This window comes from Tiliqua scincoides, chromosome 8, assembly GCF_035046505.1.
Source record: "Tiliqua scincoides isolate rTilSci1 chromosome 8, rTilSci1.hap2, whole genome shotgun sequence".
Taxonomy (NCBI): domain Eukaryota; kingdom Metazoa; phylum Chordata; class Lepidosauria; order Squamata; family Scincidae; genus Tiliqua; species Tiliqua scincoides.
This window is the reverse complement of record NC_089828.1, coordinates 53,613,327-53,632,795: the sequence shown is the minus strand read 5'-3', so window position 1 is coordinate 53,632,795 and position 19,469 is coordinate 53,613,327. Positions and strand designations below refer to the sequence as shown.

Here is a 19,469-nt window from a genome sequence, read left to right as displayed (position 1 = left end):
CCAAACCCTGCCAGTCAAGCTGTCTTGCGGCACTTGCATCCATACAGTTAAGTGAGTTAACAAGTGTCAATTACTTTTTTTCTACCTGGAGGTTTCTGTTTTGAATTGCCTTCATTTAAAAAACAAATCTCTGCTTTGTCCAGGCAGGGCAGGTGGAAAGTCTTTTCCTGGGTCCAGAGGATTAGCCATGCTGATCTTTGCAGCAACCTCCAAAGTGAGCCCTGTGTCACCTTTTTTGATAGTAGCAGATGGATTGTAGCAGAAGCTTTCTGTGTGGGTCTCTTCTCCTGCTTTCCTTCTGCCTTGTTTGCTTTTCAGAATGCTTTATTTGTACAGTATAATAAGGGCAAAGTACATTTCTGACACATAGTTTAACACCCAAATAATACTATATCCAGACAAAGGTATGGCGTATAAGCTGTACAGGATGCTTTCAAGGATGGATTGGTGCAAAACTTCATTATGGAGAAAAACCCAATCACCCTTGAGCAGGCCATGGTTTGTACCTGTCTGTTCTGGTAGTCACATTCTTCTGCCACAACTTGTAACCCCAAGATCAGATCCAGGAGAGAGAATCTGACTACTTTTACAGGTAAGTGGAAAGTAATGTTGCATGCAAGAGGTCCAAGAGTTTGTGTTGAGCCTTTGATTGCTTAGTGGGTAGGCTAGAGCACTGTTTCTCAAACAGTGGGTTGGGACCCACTAGGTGGGTCAAGAACCAATTTCAGGTGGGTCTCCATTCATTTCAGTGTTTTATTTTTAATATATTAGACTTCATGCTCCCGTGGTATGTGATTGCATTTGGAGAACTGTTACAGACCTGTACTTTTAACAAGCTACTATGTATATTTTAGCAACGATAGTCAATGGGACCTACTCCTGGGTAAGTGTGGGTAGGATTGCAGCCTAGGATTGTTCAAAATTTTCCTGCTTAATGATGTTTCTTCGGGTCATGGTGCCACTTTTGGTGGGTCCTGACAGACTCACATTCTAAAAGTGGGTCCTGGTGCTAAATGTGTGAGAACCACTGAACTGGAGCCTAGCCTTGGATTCAAATGCTGACTGTTTATGAACTTGGTAGCTGATCTCTGGCACGGTGTCATTTAACTGTACAATCGGAGCCTGACTTGTAGATTTGTTGCGATGGGAAGCAGGAATTGTGAAACTCTTGGTATGTACAGTCAGGCTTTCTAGAGAAGAGGTGAAATCTGATTCTTCGGTAATCCAGTAGCCTTCTTCTAGTGTGCCAGCAAGGTCTGTTGGCATCAGGTGTGCCATCTCTTCACAAGCCCTTCTGGAAGGACTCTCTCAGTACTTATTCTAAAAGTTCACAGTTCCAAACATTTCTCTATTTTAGCTTGGCACTGACTGATTCAGTTGTCTAAGGCTGCAATCCGAACCACACTTTCCTGACAGTGAACCCCATTGAACAAAATCGGACTTACTTCTGAATAGACCAGGTTAGGATTGTGCCCTAAGTTCTCTTTCCTGGCTTGTGGTGGTGCATGTGAGACAAATGTCATTTTGCTTTATTTGACTGTACTACTTGCTCCTTGATTATGGCAAATTCTCACATTAGAAGTTTGTGTTAACTCAGTGCCATGTATTCAGAAATTCAGTGAAATGCAAGCTGCGAAATTGGGACTAGGTTCAGCTTCTTGAAAAGCCTGGCCCTTGTTTAAAAATAAAAACCAACTTTCTAGTCCTTATGACAGTTAAGTTACTGAGCCAGAGGAGTGACTGAGTTTTAGGAGATCAGATAGCTGGGTGTTACTTTCTTCAAGTTTAGCATAAATATGGGCCTGCCTTTGAAAAGCATCCAGAAACTTCATAAGGACTAGAATGCTGCTTTTTATTTTAAAATAAAGGTCCCTCTCTTTGGGAAGCTGAACTCTAGACCCAGTATTGCAGGTTGTACTCTGTATGGAATTACAGAATGGACATGATATTGTCCTTTGCTTTTGTCCCTTTCATTTAGTTGAGAACTTGTCATTATGAGATGCAAAAACTTGTACACGTTTTCAAAAATTATTTTGAATTTGAATAATTCACAAACTGGTACACATGTTGCTACCTGATTGCTGGCTGGCAGTGGTCAGTTGTCCATTTCTGAGTTTAATTGAAAGTGCTGTGTTTTGCCTTTAAAACTCTGAACTGTTTTGGGCCGAAGAACCCTCTACCCTTGTTGTTCTTGCCCCTACAGATGGAGGGAAGTGTGTCTGTTGGGGCTGGGTCCCTTCTGTGGTGGCATTGGCCTTCTCCAAGGAAAGCTGCCAGGCCAACATGTTCATGTGCCCACTGCCCATTGGGAAGGCATTGAATCTTTCTAATGTGGTGAGACCTAGTTAAATAGTAGAGTGCCTGCTTTCCAAGCAGAAGGTTCCAGGTTCATCACCTGTCTTGCATTTCTGGGTTGACATGGGGTGAATACTTCTCTGAAACCCTGAAGAGCTGCTGCCCTTCAGTTCAGACAATGAACTGGATGGACCAAGAGTCTTGCTCCTGGCAAGATAGCTTCATGTGATGACCCTGACTTGGGGTACAGTTCTGTGTCTGTTTCCTGATGCTTTTGGTCTTGAAACTGTAACTTCTTGAGCATGTGTGCGTTTCTGTTTCACCCTTGAGAAAAGCAGGATGCAAACCTGGTTAAACTTTGCATAACTTACACATCTCACTGATAGAATTGTGTAGTATTTGATGGCCTTTATTACAATCATAACTGCCAGTCAGCATCTTCACACCCTTCCCATGCTCAGATTTCTCTGTAGGTCATTGTTCTCAATATGAAGAAAGACGTTTATGTGCCACATTTAATTCAACAGGAATAACTTTACACCCTTGTTCCAAATTGTAGCCAGTGTGAGGACTAGACTCTTGCCAGTAGTATCTGGTCCATAAAAAAAGACACCAGTCTGTTCAGATTTGGCTGGAAAGGGGATGACAAAAGGGGGAAACTGCCTTTATATTTTCACCTTTCTTCCCACAGTCTCTATGGTTCCCAAACTGTGCGTCAGGATCCACTGGTGGGTTGTGGCCTGATTTTTGGTGAGTAGTGAAAGGTAATGGAAGGATCAGGTAACTGATTACCTCAAGTCCTGAAGCTAGTAAAACAATATATATCTGGACTTTCAGAAGGCGTTTGACACGGTCCCTCACCAAAGGCTGCTGAGAAAACTCCACAGCAAGGGAATTAGAGGACAGGTCCTCTCATGGATTGAGAACTGGTTGAAGACCAGGAAACAGAGTGGGTGTCAATGGGCAATTTTCACAATGGAGAGAGGTGAAAAGCGGTGTGCCCCAAGGATCTGTCCTGGGACCGGTGCTCTTCAACCTCTTCGTAAATGACCTGGAGACAGGGGTGAGCAGTGAGGTAGCAAAGTTTGGAGACGACACCAAACTTTTCCGAGTGGTGAAGACCAGAAGTGATTGTGAGGAGCTCCAGAAGGATCTCTCCAGACTGACAGAATGGGCAGCAAAATGGCAGATGCGTTTCAATATAAGTAAGTATAAAGTCATGCACATTGGGGCAAAAAATCAAAACTTTAGATATAGGCTGATGGGTTCTGAGCTGTCTGTGACAGATCAGGAGAGAGATCTTGGGGTGGTGGTGGACAGGTCAATGAAAGTGTTGACCCAATGTGCGGCGGCAGTAAAGAAGGCCAATTCTATGCTTGGGATCATTAGAAAAGGTATTGAACAAAACGGCTAATATTATAATGCCATTGTACAAATCGATGGTAAGGCCACACCTGGAGTATTGTGTCCAGTTCTGGTCGCCGCATCTCAAAAAGGACGTAGTGGAAATGGAAAAGGTGCAAAAGAGAGCAACTAAGATGATTACTGGGCTGGGTCACACCTTCCTTATGAGGGAAGGCTATGGTGTTTGGGCCTCTTCAGCCTAGAAAAGAGACGCCTGAGGGGGGACATGATTGAGACATACAAAATTATGCAGGGGATGGACAGAGTGGATAGAGAGATGCTCTTTACACTCTCACATAACACCAGAACCAGGAGACATCCACTAAAATTGAGTGTTGGGAGAGTTAGGACAGACAAAAGAAAATATTTCTTTACTCAATGTGTGGTTGGTCTGTGGAACTCTTTGCCACAGGATGTGGTGATGGCGACTGGCCTGGACGCCTTTAAAAGGGGATTAGACAAGTTTCTGGAGGAAAAATCCGTTACGGGTGATGTGTATGCGCAACCTCCTGATTTCAGAAATGGGCTATGTCAGAATGCCAGATGCAAGGGAGGGCACCAGGATGCAGGTCTCTTGTTATCTGGTGTGCTCCCTGGGGCATTTGGTGGGCTGCTGTGAGATACAGGAAGCTGGACTAGATGGGCCTATGGCCTGACCCAGTGGGGCTGCTCTTATGTTCTTAATTAGCTAGTAAAAAATCATATTGCTGCTCATTACACTGCAAAGAGCTCAGCTCCTGCAGTTTGCAGGATAACTGCTAATTGCCCTGCAAACAGCTACGCTCCTGTAGTTTGCAAACTTGCGCAAATAGAGGGAGATAAATGTGAGGGTCTTTTTTCTTGTTAGTTGTAAATTTTTTATTTATTTCTAGATCTGAGTTTTCAAAAAAAAGTCTGGTAAACCTTTGCGGGTCCTGATAGTGTCTCTTTAAAAAGTAGGTCCTGGTGCTAAAAAGTTTGCGAACCACTGCTGTAATAGCCAAAAGGACCAGTTTTATTATCTACTTTGGGTTTGGAACAAGAGGACCTAGACAAAGAAGACTACAAACATGCGTAAGCTAGGTAGCTGGGCTCTGTTGCTGTGCACATTTAGGATTAACAGAAGGCCTTACTTGCTAGAGATATAATTTCCTCCCTTGGGAAGGTGATAGGCCCTGCTGTAGGAAGATGAGTGTGTGGCTCGGCTCACATGAGCCACCTGGGTTTGGTTTTTTAAGTATAGCATTTCTTGAAATGAATAGGTTCTGTGTGGCCTGGGACACCTGTAATTATGCTGGCCTTGTATGTTCTTTGTTCAGGCTATACTGTGTAGCTCTTCCTCGATTTCGGATCTAAACTTGGCAACAAATGTGACGCTGAAAAAAAAATGAGATGAAAGGTTTAGGGCTGAAAATCAAAAATATTTCTAGGGATGCTACTTCTCTGGGTTTTACTCTTTTACTTCCAATTCTCTATGATGGGGTGCCCAAACCCCAGCCCTGGGGCCACTTGCGGTCCTCGAGGCCTCTCAATGCGGCCCTCAGGGAGCCTACAGTCTCCAATGAGCCTCTGGCCCTCTGGAGATGCAGCTGCTCTCGGTGTGAGTGTAACTGTTTGACCTCTCACATGAGCTGTGGGATGAGGGCTCCCTCCACTGATTCTTGTTTCATGCCTGTGATGCAGTAGCGGAAGCAAAGGAAAGGCCAGCCTTGCTTTGTGCCAGGCCTTTTATAGGCCTTGAGCTATTGCAAGACCGTCATTCATTTATATAAGTTCATCTTTAATATATTCATTTATGTAAACTTATGTAAATTTATTCAAATTTTAAATGTAAATTAATTTTTTCCCCTGGCCCCCGACAGTGTCTGAGAGATGATGTGGCCCTCCTGCCAAAAACTTTGGACACCCCTGCTCTATGACAAACGTTTCTCAGCCATGAGGACTAGAATCTTGCTGTTTTATTTTTGTTGTGGAAAACATTTTTTCAGGAGATTATGTACCACACTGGTTTCAGGAGTGCTCCAGCCTCATTGCTTTTTTTAAAACTTGGATTACATCAACAGCTATATATATAGGTGCTGGTGTAGTACAGTGGCGAAGATTGTGCTAGCAGGATGGGACTTCCCTGTTTCAGGTCACACCCCTGCCGTGAACTCACCTGGTGACCTTAGGCAGGCCATTTGTAGTCTGCCTGGGTCTTCCCCAGCTGCAGTATTCAATAAAATACTTGCTTTCCAGTTTCTTGATTCCTAACTAACAGCAAAAGCTTTTAATCAAAATCTGGCTGGAAGGATCCCTGATCTGTGGCTACTTCATGTAGGTTTGTACTTGTCATGCTACTGTATGACTCATGGGGAGCAGTCAGTAATTGGCTTCACCCCAGAGCTGCCACTTTGCATCTACTTACTCCCCCCTCTGATTTTCTGTCTACTTGTGATGGGTGAACTTTAGGATTCTAGAGGAAAACAGCAAAGTGTGCCTCACAAGCCTGGTCTGTCCATGCCAGCAGTATAGTATTCAAGTTGGGCTGTTGATCTTCTCAATCCCACAAATGTCTTTTGGTTACTTTTTTAGACCCCCCCCCCCCCAAAAAAAAAAAACCACAAGCCCTTGGACTTCATGCTAATTGATCTCTAACTCCCTTGTTGATATAGCTGGATCTTTTCTCTGAGAAAGAGAAATTGTCATTTTTTTCCCTTTTTACTGGAGTACTAGTCTAACTTCACTTATGTCCTAGAATCTACAGCTTCTGTATGGGCTTATAAGGCAGCTCATGTGTCCTTTGGCTATTTTTAGCCTGGAAAAATTTCCCCAGCCCCTGTGACTTAAGTTTTTAATGCAACCAGGGCCCATCCACCATTGCTCTTTGCCCAATCGGCTGCTTTCCTGACGGTGCCTTCCACATCCTTCCAATTCCATTGTGTTACACAATTATATCATTATGTGATTAGGAGGGACGACTGGAATTCAGACCTTTTGGCCAGTCCAGCATCCTGCATCCCAACTCTGCTTGCTTCTAGTGTCCTGCAAGGATCATGCTTTTAGTTCTCCCCCCCCCCCCCCCACACTTCCCAAGAAATTCTAAGCTGGTAAGACTTGGACTGAAAATCTGAGAGCATGAAGGAGGCCCAAGGCTCCAGAGAATAAAAAATTAGACTACTATGCCATTGGTTTTGGCGCTTGATGGAAGTGTAAGCGCATTCTTCTGGCACTCCCTGAACTTAGATCTCCATATGCTGCACATTGGCAGGGCTCCTTAGAGGGCTTGTCTTTTCCATTTGCAAAAGTTAACTGATGGATCCTGTGCAACAAGCTTACTTCCTCCTTAAACTCCATTGGGGAGGGGAGAATGTAAGTACCTCATCTCTGGGCCATGTGAATGAGGGCCAAACAACCCCCATCAGGACAGTGGTGTAGCTAAGGGGGTGCAGGGGGTAGCAGCTGCACCAGCAACAAGATTAGAGGGGCAGCAAGCTGACCTTGTCGCTAGTGGCCAAAATTGTGAACACCTTGGTATGTATGAATAATATCATCATGTTACATATCATCGGAAAGGTTATTTAATGCAGAATGTGATGAAACAAACAGCATCGGAATATCTGTATTCTATCAAAAGTTATGGCCGATTAACCAGAAGAGCGGGAGGGTTCCCCCCTGCTGGCTTTTTTAAAAAGCCTTAGTGTGATGTCGCCTCTGGTGGTGACATCTCTTCTGGGGCATCATTTTGAGCTCAGCACCGGGCTACACGACCATTAGCTACACCACTGTGCCAGGATCGTCTGATGTTTATTTAAAAACTTAAAAGCCATCAGAAGTGGAGAAGACTGAACTTGCTTAGGGCAGTAGTGTTCAGGGAAGGAAGATTATAGGCTTCAGGGTTGTGGGCTCCATAGGGGGAACTAATAACTGTATCACGCATGAGTCGTTAAACCACTTCATTTAAAGCTGGGATTAGCAACTGTCTTCTGCATAGGGACCAGATATCAGGTCCTTCAGTAGTCAGAATGCATGCATGAACCTCCTGATGAGGCCATAGAGCCAAGAAAAAAGAGCATGGTGGGAAGAGACAAGTGCCCAAACAGAATTATGTCAAAGGAAGTTCTGTCCTTGTTCTGCTTGTATTGTAAGCCTTACAGAGAGAATTACAAATTCGAAATCCTTTTGAAGGACAACCATGGGCCAGGTGGATATATCTTTTGGGGCCTCTGGGCTGGATCGTTTTGGGTAGCAGGCTGGCTCTGGCCTGTGGGCTATTGGTTGCCTACACTTGACCTATAGCAGGGGTGTCCAAAGTTTTTGGCAGGAGGGCCACATCTCTCTGACATTGTGTCGGGGCCAGGGAAAAAAAGAATTAATTTACATTTAAAACTTGAATAAATTTACATAAGTTTACATAAATGAATATATAAAAGATGAACTTATATGAATAAAGGTCTTGAAATAGCTCCAGGCCTATAAAAGACCTTGCACAAAGCAAGGCTGGCCTTTCCTTTGCTGCCGCTACTGCATCACAGACGTGAAACAGCAAGCAGTGGAGGAAGCCCTCATTCCACAGCTCACACGAGAGGTCAAACAGTTGCCCTCATGCTGAGAGCAGTTGCATTGGGCCAGTGTGGGCTCCAACAAATTTCCAGAGGGCTAGAGGCTCATTGGAGACTGTAGGCTCCCTGAGGGCCGCATTGAGAGGCCTCGAGGGCTGCAAGTGGCCCCAGGGCCGGGGTTTGGGCACCCCTGACCTATAGGTTTGTTGGTCAGTGTACCAATGGTCTCTATTGGCAGATGGGAAGACTAAGAGAAATGGACATGACCAGCTGTGAAGTTCATGACAGGGAACTGGGAACTTGCAAATTCTCTTCACCACTAACTCCCAAGACAGTAGGTGCCATGGATGAGTAAGCATTAGGTCTGTTTCACTTTAAATTTCAACTGTAAGATTTTTTCGTGGCTTGGGATGACTGAGCCTGTGATTGGGAAGTTAAAAACATCTGTGATGCTAAATTGGGAGGGGGTAGGAGTGAGTTGTGTGCTATCTATAAAATCTCCCCCAGCTAATGTGGGAGGAGATAGCTTCTTTGGGTTCTGCTGAGTTTCTTGTCAGCTGTTAGCTAGACTGTATTGTGGAGGAAAGACCTATTGGCAAAGAACTAGGGTTTTCCTGTTAAAGTGCTATATTCTGTCAATGTTTGTATGGTATACAGTTCTGTGCCTTAATATGTGGTTAAAGTTGCTGCATGGAAGTAAACTACCCTTCTAATGTTACTGCCAACTTGTTTCTGATGTTGGAGGGCTAGGGGTTCATTCAGGTCCAGATTGGTTAACAGCTGGAAGTAGGAGAACCTGAGAACCACCCTGTTGTAGAAGAAGGGGGCAGGTGGCCTGTGTGACAGTAGGTACCTCATATTTGAACTGGGGGAGCATAGGAGAAAAAGTATAGGGCACCAGTATAGGGCATCCAAAAAGTTAGGGTGTAACTTTAGATCCCTGTTGGAGGGACTGATAGCTCTGGAGTGACCTTCTGCTCTCTCGTACAACAAGGAGGGTGTATGTGCCTCCTGGCACACCAGACATGGTGGCTCTGAGCGACCACAGTCTGTGATGGGTGTCAGCTGGCTATGCCGTTCTAGAATACACGATGATGATTTTATCGTTCTTAAAGTGCAGTTCTTTTGTTTCAAGTCAATGAAATGAAATTGCATGGATTACTTTTTGGCAGTGTTTCATGTGGCTCTACACCACTTCCTCTCCTCTGAGGGTCTTTTTTTCTTGTTAGTTGTAAACTTTTTATTTACGTATTTCTATATCTCAATTTTCAGAAAAGTCTAGTAAACCTACGTGGGTCCTGATAGTGTCTTTTTAAAAAAAAAAAACACCTCTGAGAGACGCTGCTTGTTTTAAGGTGATGCTCAAGTGATCAGACCCCAGAAGAGGCTCTGGGGTGAATCCCTGAGCAGGGCCGATGACATTCCATGTGTCCCAGAGTTTTGCTGCATGCAGAATCTTGCTTGCCGTGAGACCTGGAATCCTGAGCAGCAGTTTTCAGACTTGGCAACAGCGGTAGCATGTGTAACTTGCCTTAGGATGAGATTTTTCATTTGGAGTTTTTGGTGTGTGTGTAGGAGCTGAAATGAAAGTCACCTTGCTTCTCTCTTCCTCAGATCCTAGGCAGCACTGTTTTTTTGCCTCACCAAAAACCATACTCTGGCCTTATAAGGATCTGCTCTTGGAAGGCTTATCAATGGCTCCTGGGGGAACTGGGCTTAGTATTCCAGTTGCAGGTCAACAAGGAGCTTGGGGTCCAAACTCTGTAGAAGTTTGTGCCCATGATGCCTGAGATATAGGGTGTTCCGACGGCTACTTTTAAAGCAAAAAATAGCTTTTGGAATTTGTCCAGGGGTACAGTGATGAAATGACCAGGTTGGAGTCTCTATAACACTTCTTGCTAGAAACAGTGTTGTAAATGACAGAAACTTGGGCTGTATTATTATTTATTATTTATTAGTATTATTTATTATTAACTTTATTTTTACGCTGCCTTTCTCCCTGAAGGAACTCAAGGAGGCTTACAACAAAGGTTAAAAACATAAGTTAAAAAACATAAGTTAAAAAACAGATAAACATATTTGCAATGCATCTTAAAAACAGTAGTCAGATAAAAATGTAAGAGCATAGAGCAGCAGTTTATAAAAGGAATATTGTCTTGGCACAATGTTTAAAGGAAGTGGGTGTAGTCTAGTTTTCACTGAAATTGTGGCTGAGCTGAGAATTGGGGAAATCCTCAGTACCAAACATCTCTTCCATGGCCTCTGTGATCTTAGGCGCATTCCTCCTCTTGGCCTCAGTCCTTTCATCTATGCAGTGGGGATAATACTAATACGATTTACCTTTAAACAGTGGTTCTCAAAACTTCTTGATGTCCGGAGCCCTTTGAGCTCCTAAACAGTCTCAGGGGGACCTGCTGTTGCATTTACAGAGCTGGTGCAGTGCTGAGCAGATAGTGGCCATTTATGGTGTCCTCATGAACACCCTGAAGGGGTCTTGGGAAGCTTTGGAGCTACTAGGAGCATACTGTGAGAAATGTTGCCTTACATAGTTGTTGTAAGGGTGGCATCAAGATCATCACTTGATGATCACTTGAGCACTCAAAGTGCTGTACAAACGCTTAGTAAATATTCAAAAAACCTAGTAATGTTTTCAGATTAACATGGTATCCTCAAACAGTTGCAATAACTTTCTAAATGATGATTTTTCTTCTGACCTGCCTTCAGCAGAGTCTCAGTCCTGTTAACACATATTCAAGCATTATGAGTCACTCTCCTGCTCCAGGGTTTTTCAGGGGCTGTCTTGGGCCTGCTTTTCACTGAGGGTGTGGCAGCTTTCTTGTTCTTCATGCTCACATGTTGGAATGCTCCTCTATTTCTTAGTTTTTAAAAAAAAAAAAAAACCACCTCAATCCTTGCACATAGAAAACTAGCAAGTCAGGAAACCGGTTCTAGATTAGCCTTCTCCCTGACATGCTAGCTTTCTATTGCAAGGATTGTTTTTATCCATAATGGAAGAGCGTTCTGTTGTAGGAGCCCCTGCCTGAAGTCCAGTCACTTTTCTAAGGAGACCAGCTAGAGTTGAGATTCTTGCATGTTGACTCTCAACCTTGAGTGTCTCCAAGGGCACAGAGCTGCTCTCCTAAACTCTGCCAAGGTAAATGGTAAGAATGTTCTCCAGCAAGCAGCCCTCTGAATGGACAGCTGTTTACTCCCTGCATTCCAGCCACAAGGCCTGCGGATTCTCCACTGTTAAGGAAAGGAATGCCTCCCTCATCTTTTTATAACTCGGAGGGAGCTCTGGCACAAGCAGAGTGCGACAGGCAGCATGTGGCATGAACCTCTTCAGTCTGTAGCTGTCTCGCTCTTAACTGGGGACGTGTGAAAGTGTCACAGCCTCCACATGTATATTCTGCCTTGCCGTACAATGGTGTCTGGCCAAGGCTTTTGCCTAGAAAAGCGGGTGTGTAATTAGGATTTTCCTGATTTAGGTTGGATCTTGGCTAAAGTGAAGTAAGCAGGCAGAGGTTCCTTCGCACATCCTTCCCCCACTTCGGCACAAAATCTTGTGTAACAAAGCACTGCTTTTCCTGTGCAGCAGCAATGATTATTCAAACATAGCAACAGGCTTCTGAACACTTGCATGCAATTAGAAATTGCTTGGAGCTGCTGTTCGTGGTGACATGCGGCCAGGGCCTTTTGGGTAGCCGCACCTCCGTTGTGGAGCTCTCTACCCCTGAAGGTTGGTGGAAGGCTTGAAATGCAAGGTTCACAATGGATTGTCTTGTCAGGCTTATAGCCTGATTTCACCTATTTGACTTATTGCTGCTGTCTGCTATCCTCCTAGAATAAAAATAAGCAGGAGCTAACACTGCTGCTAGACTTGTGTGTTTCTAGTATTGTGATCAGCAACAAGGCTGCATGGGATAGCATGTGCCGTGACCTTTCTGTGAACGCAGAGTGGCTTAGATGCTCACGTGATGTCAAAGGTTTGTAACTGTGCCAAAGCTAATCCTTATCGGTCTGACGTTTCTCAGGGGTGTGGGGGAAGCCAAAGGGGAAACTCCTCCTTTTGCAGTTGTGGCTGGGCTTGCTTGGGGGGGGGACTTTAAATGGTGCAAGCTCACACAGTTGCATTAAATCACTTTTAACTGCTTGGTGCTGTGGCGATTGCGGATCAGCTGTGTGGCCAAGCCTTGCCTGCAACAACCTGTGTCTTGAGGTAGTGAAGTCACATCTCCTTGCACATATGTTCGTTGCATGCATTTTAATCCATTTCTGCCCAGCCCACCGGTGTACACATTTTATCCCTGTTGCAACGTTGGGCAGAAATGGCTTAAAACAAAGGCTTGTTTTGCTTTTCTGCTGAAGAACTTGGGGCATCATGCAGTATCTCCATCACCTGTGTTAACCACTAAGCAACCCTTGGAGGTGGCTTGGAGGAGTGTGTGACTGGCCCAGAGTTGGTCGAAAAGTTTTATAGCTCAGTGACAATCTGCACCTGGGTCTCCCTGATCCTACTCTTAAATCGCTGCATCTTGTTGGAACAATTGAATGGGAAGGGCAGAATAAGAATTCTTAGTCCATCCTATAAAGCAGTGTTCTTGAACCTGTTGGTCATGACCCCAGTGTGGTCATGAAGCCTAATTTGGGGGGGGGGGGAGTGTCACAGCAACCTTTCAAAGCCTGGCAAAGAGAAGGCTTGGATCCAATCAAATAATGGTACTGCCTTATCAGAACGGAGTTCCTGATATCACCCTGCACAGCCTCTTGTTGCTGTCTTGCCTCATAGCTTGATTTTTGGGGGTTGTGGTACAAAAAACGTTGAAAACCACTGCTGTGAAGTGTAGAGTTAGGGTGTAACTGGGGGAGGGGGTTTTTGTGGAAGAGGCCTACCAGGAGTAGGAGTCACATGAACGCTGCTCCTTCAGCCTTTATCAGTGTTGCCCAAATGGTTGGCAACCTTCAGTCTCGAAAGACTATGGTATAAGCCTACAGCACCTGATATTCCCAGGTGGTCTCCCATCCAAGTACTAACCAGGCCTGACCCTGCTTAGCTTCCAAGATCAGATAAGATCAGGCATAGTGTTGCTCAAGGGTTGAGATAAGAGGACAGCTTCTCATTGAACCTGCCTTTCCTTCCTACCCCCTCAAGAGGCAAAAGAGACAACTGAATTGGCCAAGAGAAGCTATATTGATGATAAGGCATGCCCAGTTGCCTTACCTTTTTAAAAATGCCAATGACTTCTCCATGACTTGTGTATTCCTAAAATAGCCATGCCCAGGTGGGAAAGAATTTGTCTTGTTCAGACTTGACTCCCCATTGAAGCTTAGGGTATGATACTCCCCTTAAAAAGTACCCAGTGAGCTGGAGTTGGTGCAGGTTTGAATTCCTACCAGGAGAAGGTCGCTGCAGTTAAAGTCCCTGGGCAAGACGAGGTTAAATTGCCAAGTGTGTCTTTTGGGCTTTGCCTCTGATCTCAAGTGCAAAATTGGCCTGTGGTTTCCATGTGTGTTCCCTTTCCCCAGTAAACTCTTTACTGGTTTTGCAGCATGTGCCTTCCAAGTCCACATAGCCAAAAAGTGACAGTAACTGTACGGTTCTTTACAGGTAACCCAGTGCAAAGGGCCGGCTGGGAGAGACTTGGGGACCAAGCCTTAATTTTCTGGAGTGAGAATTCCTTTTTTTGGTGTTTTGTCTTTGGAAGTGACCCAAGGATGTATGGGAAGCTCGTGCTTCTGGGCCCATATGCAACTTGCATTTGCTTTCCTTCAGTCCTGCACATTACAGAATCTTTAGTGCCTTTAGTTGAGATAATGGAGATGAGAGTTCACTTGCTCGCTGTGGTGATAGATATGAACCTGTAGGTTGAATTTATGCTTTTTTCTGCATTTGGAAGTGTTAAGTTGCTTCCTGCAACAATACCCAAAACAGTAAAAATTAAGTGTTCTTTGCTGCGGTAAAAATATTAAGGCAGTAACCTGATTATGGAACAGATGAGCTTTCACTGGTCAAATCTACATGAATGTGCATATGCTGGAGAGAATCCTGTGGTGTATTTAGATGCATGTGTAGGTTGCTACAAGCATCACCTTGGAGGAAGCACTCCCTCCTGTGCAAAAAAAAAAAGGGGGGGGGACTGCCTCCATGAAGACTGCCTGTCATAGGTGGTGTTTACAGTAACGTGATTTGTATGGAGGCCCCACTATTTGTTGGTTGCATTGATTTTAATCCATTAAGAGCTGCAGTTCTAACAAAGACCAGTAGAGCACTGAAATGCTAACGTGATTTTCTTGCTTCTCTCCAGGTGTAATTGCTGAAGGTCTCCAAAATGGCTCTACGCTTCCGCACATTGCTGCCATTCACCATCCCCGGAGTGCTGGCACTCATCGGGTGGTGGTGGTTTTCTGCGCAGAAAAAGGCGCGTATCAGCAATCACGACAGACGAGACGTGGCCAGCTTGGAAGAACGCGGCATAGGCAGCCCCGAAAAGGAGCCTTGCTCTGGAGAAGAAGCACAGTTGAATAGCAAACTCTCCCTGCCTTTAGAAGCCAAGCAGTTTGCTGAACCCACCATCGCATGCAAGCCTTCATCAGTACTGCGGGCCTCCTCTCCAGATCGTGGCGCTTGGAGCTTGGATTCCTCAGAGGACCCTGTTGCTGTGCAGTGCGCCATCGAATCCAGCACGATTCAGTGTCAGGACAACAGTGAAAAACTGGAAATCGTGGTGTCTCAGGGTGTATGTAGGCCCCCTGCACATGTGGCTTCTCTCCTGGACGGGCAAACAGCTGGTGACTCACGCACCACTGAAGGTATTACTGAGGGGAAATGGGATGCCACTCACCTTGCAGACCAGAAGCTTTCACTGGCTTCTGTGATGGCATCTACACTAACCTCTCCTTGTCTGGAAAAGCTGGGAGATAGTGGTGATGTGGCAATCCAAGATGAATCATCTGAGAAGGTTTTGAGAGAGGGCCGGTGTCACTCGGCCACTTCCTTAGATGCCGGTTCTTTGTCTGTCCCCTGCTTTGATGTGGCCAGTGAAACCATTCCCAAGACCCTTTCCGATGCTGATGAAACTAGAAGAGAAGAGGTGAATGGTGGTGTTGCTAGTGAGGTGGAGAGTGAGGCTGGGATGTTGAGTGATAAGATAACAGAGCCTGCTAGCTCAGAATTGTCCCCAGAAGAAGAGGTGCCCAGTTCTGACCATGGTGATATGTTGGTGACGTGCCACAGAATCGGAGATGTTGGATACAAGAATAGCTTGGAGAATGAGAGGACTGTAGGAGTAACCTTGGACAGAGAGGTTGAGACGATTGAGCAAGTAGCCATACATCTAATTTCCAGGGTCATTTTGGCAGCAACTGAAGAAGTGCTTTCTGGATCCGTTAGTGATGTGTCTGGGAGAATCGGTCAAGTGGCGGGTAGCCAGGTTGATAAGCCACTGGAGAAGACGTCCGTAGGAACTGGTGGCCAAGTGGAATCCAGCAAGGGGAGTGAGTGTATTGTTGAGAAGACTGCAACAGTAGACCCTGCTCCTCTTCAGGAAGAGAACACCAGTCGTCACACCATGTACTCCAGCCACTTGACACATGGTCTCTTGGCGAACCCAAGTTGTGGTCAACCCAGGGACTCCATTCCTGCCAAGCGGCCTGGTGGCGACTTGACTGTAGTTTCAAACCTCGAGGAAGCATTTGAGGATTCCCATATAGTGGCAGAAGATTCTGGTTGTAGTGCAAGCACCTCGGAAGATGGAGCCAGTGCGGAGGACCTCTTGAAAAATGCCTCCCCTCCTGCGTTGGGGCAGTGCCGGGACTTGTTGACTATGTCCATAGACAAAGACTCCGAACATAGATTGGCACCAAGCGAACAACCTCCCTCCCCTTCGCTACCTGAAAACAAGGTGCCATACAGCAACGGAGTGCTCAAGGAGGACTGCCCAGATCTGAGACACGACCAGCAGTGGCAGGCCGAAGCAGATGGCGATCACTCGGGTGGTAAGATGCATTTCTGATTTTTATGTGTCTTTCCTTGGGGAAAACGCAGCAGTGTTTGACTTCTAGCAGAGTGGAAAGTCAACTCAGGGTGGGGGTATGAAAGAGAGGGGCTTCTCATACTGTGTGTGTTGCAGAAACAATGGCTAGAGAGGGTCCTCTATAATTCTAGTACCCAAAATTCAAGTATCCCCTAAAAGCCCTCCCTGACCCAAGCAGCACTTACCATTCCACCACATCACTGCTTCTGTTTCAAGCCGATCTGTGCGCAGGGATGATCTGGGTAGTTGTGTCTATTGCCCAGCGTCCCCACGGGCTATGCAGCTGGATATGTGGCCAGACACGACTGCCCAGAGCTTCCCTAAGCACAGATCAATTTGAAACAGAAGCGGCAATATGGTAGAATGGTAAACACCACTCATGGGGGAGGGCTTTTCCAAACCGGTCCTGTTCTAGAACCTGAGGTTACCCAAGACACTACTTGGCAGCAAATTCGGGACAGGCCAGTAGTTCGCCTTAAGATTCTTTGCAGCAGGGTATGGTGATGGCATTAAAAGGAGTAGACGCATTCATGGAGGAGGAGGAGGAGGAATAAGGTGTGTGACTGGCCATTAGGACAGTTTGGTGCTTGAGGATATGCTGCTTCTGCACAGGAAGGATCCAGTTTGGCCAAGCGGGGAGAGGCTGATGCTGCTCTGACCTCCTTGTGGGCTTCCGGAAGCCTCAGTTGGCCGCTGTAGGAAAGGAGGCATTGGCTAGATGGAAACTTGTTCTGACCCATCGGCACTTTTGTAGGCCCCCAGGTGTTGGTGTGGGTTCCATACCTGCTTATGGTGGCTCTAGACCTTGCATGAAGCACCCGTGGCTACTGCCCAAAATTGGGCTCTCTACCTTTTAAAACTCCTAGCAGTTAGTACAATTGAGCCTGCTTTCTAGTGCTTGGTGCAGACATCATTGTGCACCTCCCCAATCCTTTCAGTGGCAGCCAATCTTGGGAGATGGGGTTAGTTTTTCTGAAGCTTGTTACAGTGGAGGTGAACTCCCATGTTCGATGTGTTCCTGTGTCATCTTGTAACGTGCAACGTTGGAACTGTTGGCCGGGGGCCGTTTTTAGCCTCCAGTGCAAGACTAACTCCGTAAGAACTTGTGCTGAAGTGCAACTTGGCAGAACATTTTGTCTAAGGAGAACAGTTTGGTTCAGTTTGCCATCTAAGCTGATCCTAAGTCGAATTTCTTCCTAATTTACATAATACAGCATAGTGGTGAGAAAGCTGAGCTGTGAACCGGCAAGCCCCTGGATGGGCTTTCTGGTGTGGACTCACTAGTTGGGTAGCCTTTTGGCAAGGCAGCTTTGCTCTCCCTCTCGCATTATTGGTGCACTTTTCTGGGTGGTTCTAATGGCTTTTGCCTTCCAGATACTGAAGTTAATATTCTCCCTATTGTTGCTATGTGTGAATTAAACAAGCCTCACTGATCCTTTTGGATTGGTGAATTTAAAGCCTGTATGGGCTCATCTTTGAGAACCTGTTGATTGAAAATACAGAAGAATGAATTTGGCCCTGTAGAGGTACCTGACTTTTTTAAATTGGATATTTGAATCAGTTTGAGGGTGGGGATGGAAGGTGGAGCCGTAACAATGAACTGGCATAAAATAGGCTTCTCGCCTCGGGATCTCCTTCATGTAAACTGCTGTTTGTCATATTGAGGCTGCTGGTATGACTTCTGGAAGCTGACAAATCTCCATGCCAGGGGTAGGACTGCAGATCACACCTTTTCTTGTCTTGGAAAATAGTCAAAGTTCTCATTTTTGCTTTTTGGGCATTCCATTTTTTTTTTGCTTGCATTTAATTGATTGGACTTTCTTGGGGAATGCATGAACAATGCCAGGCTTTTGGAAGAGTGGAGATGAAAACAGGAGTTAAACTCCAAAGCTGCTGAAAAAAGCTTGGCAAGCTTTCAGTCTTGGTTGTGGTCCCCAGTGCATTTTGAACTTCCTCATAGGTGATGGTGCCTTTTTTTTCTCCATGTGATCTTTCCTTGAAGATGGACTTTCCACTTGGAAGGTGCCATGGTCTCAGAGGAGGTGTTCTTCTTGAAATGTGTTGGGTACAATTTCAGCCCTTCCTGGGGGACTGCCTCTTCTTCCATTCTGCTATGTTCACTGCTTCCCCCCTTTTGCCCTGATGGTTGAGCTAAGAACAGGTCTAGAAGGGCCCTCTACTGACAGCAGAATTCCAGGGTCTTGAGCAGACGATTTTCCTAGCCCTGCCACCCAAGTTCCTCTTAAATTGAGATGCCGAGGCTCAGACCTTCCACACACACAGCAAGTGCGCAACCATTGGGTGAAGAGCTCTTTGCTTTGAAGGACAGTCAGTCTTACCTATGCCTTGGTTAGGACTAGATTTGTTAGGATGTGGGGGGGGGGGAAGCAAGTATAGAAGATTGGCTTAAAGCCTGACATAATCGAAAGCCTAATAATCCTTTGGGCTTCTAAAAATTGGTGTACTGTAATATTTGCAGACCACTTAAGTGTTCCTGTTATATATCACATAGGAGCCATTATCCTGGAGCACCCCAGAGAATTCTGGGGCATAGCCAACTGGTCAGGATTATTGGCACTTGACTTTATTCAACACAAGATGCCTGTGAACTGGGTTTAGTGAATAATGAGCCTTGCAGCCTGTGCATATTTACTCAGGAGTAAGTCTGCTGCCGGTGGGACCTCCTCCTAGGTAAATGCGCAAAGCGGGTTGCAACCTTAGTTAATGGGGACTGGTAGCAATTATACAGTGCATTGATTGCTGTGTTCATTATTCATTGAAGGTGGAAGTAGACTCACTGTTGAAGAAGGGGGGTTAAATGGAGTGCTCCTTCTAAATGGCAGGAAGACTAGAAGTGAATTGAAAAAGGATTGACTAGTTTAATGAAAAAAATTGCTTGCTTATCTCTCAGCATCTGTGTCCCTCACCTGTACAGCAAGCCCCAATTGGTTGCCACTGTTTTAGGTCTGTGTGCAACTCTGCTGTTTGATTTTGGAGTTTGATATTAATCCCTGGTCTCTTGTAACTCCGCATTGTTGACTTGGCCCAATATAGATGGGTCATCCCAGAGGATGTCTCAAGAATAATGGGCTCTCATCCCTGATGATGCAGATTCCTAAAATCTGCCCTTCCCTCCCCTACATTATATCTCCCAGGCTGCTAGCAAGTTTGGAGACTTTCACTTGGTGAAGTGAGGCATCCTATCTCGCCTATCCTA

At 45.5% G+C, this 19,469-nt stretch overlaps 1 protein-coding gene across 1 annotated transcript in view; it reads left to right on the top strand.

The window, feature by feature from the left end:
- The window catches only part of AKAP1 (A-kinase anchoring protein 1), a 51,870-nt gene that overhangs the window by 13,978 nt on the left and 18,423 nt on the right, over positions 1–19,469 (top strand). Inside the window, exon 2 of the mRNA XM_066635646.1 lies at positions 14,525–16,214. Within this exon, the coding sequence (XP_066491743.1) occupies positions 14,549–16,214 (1,666 nt within the window). The 5' untranslated portion in view covers positions 14,525–14,548. The remainder of the gene's footprint in view (positions 1–14,524; positions 16,215–19,469) is intronic.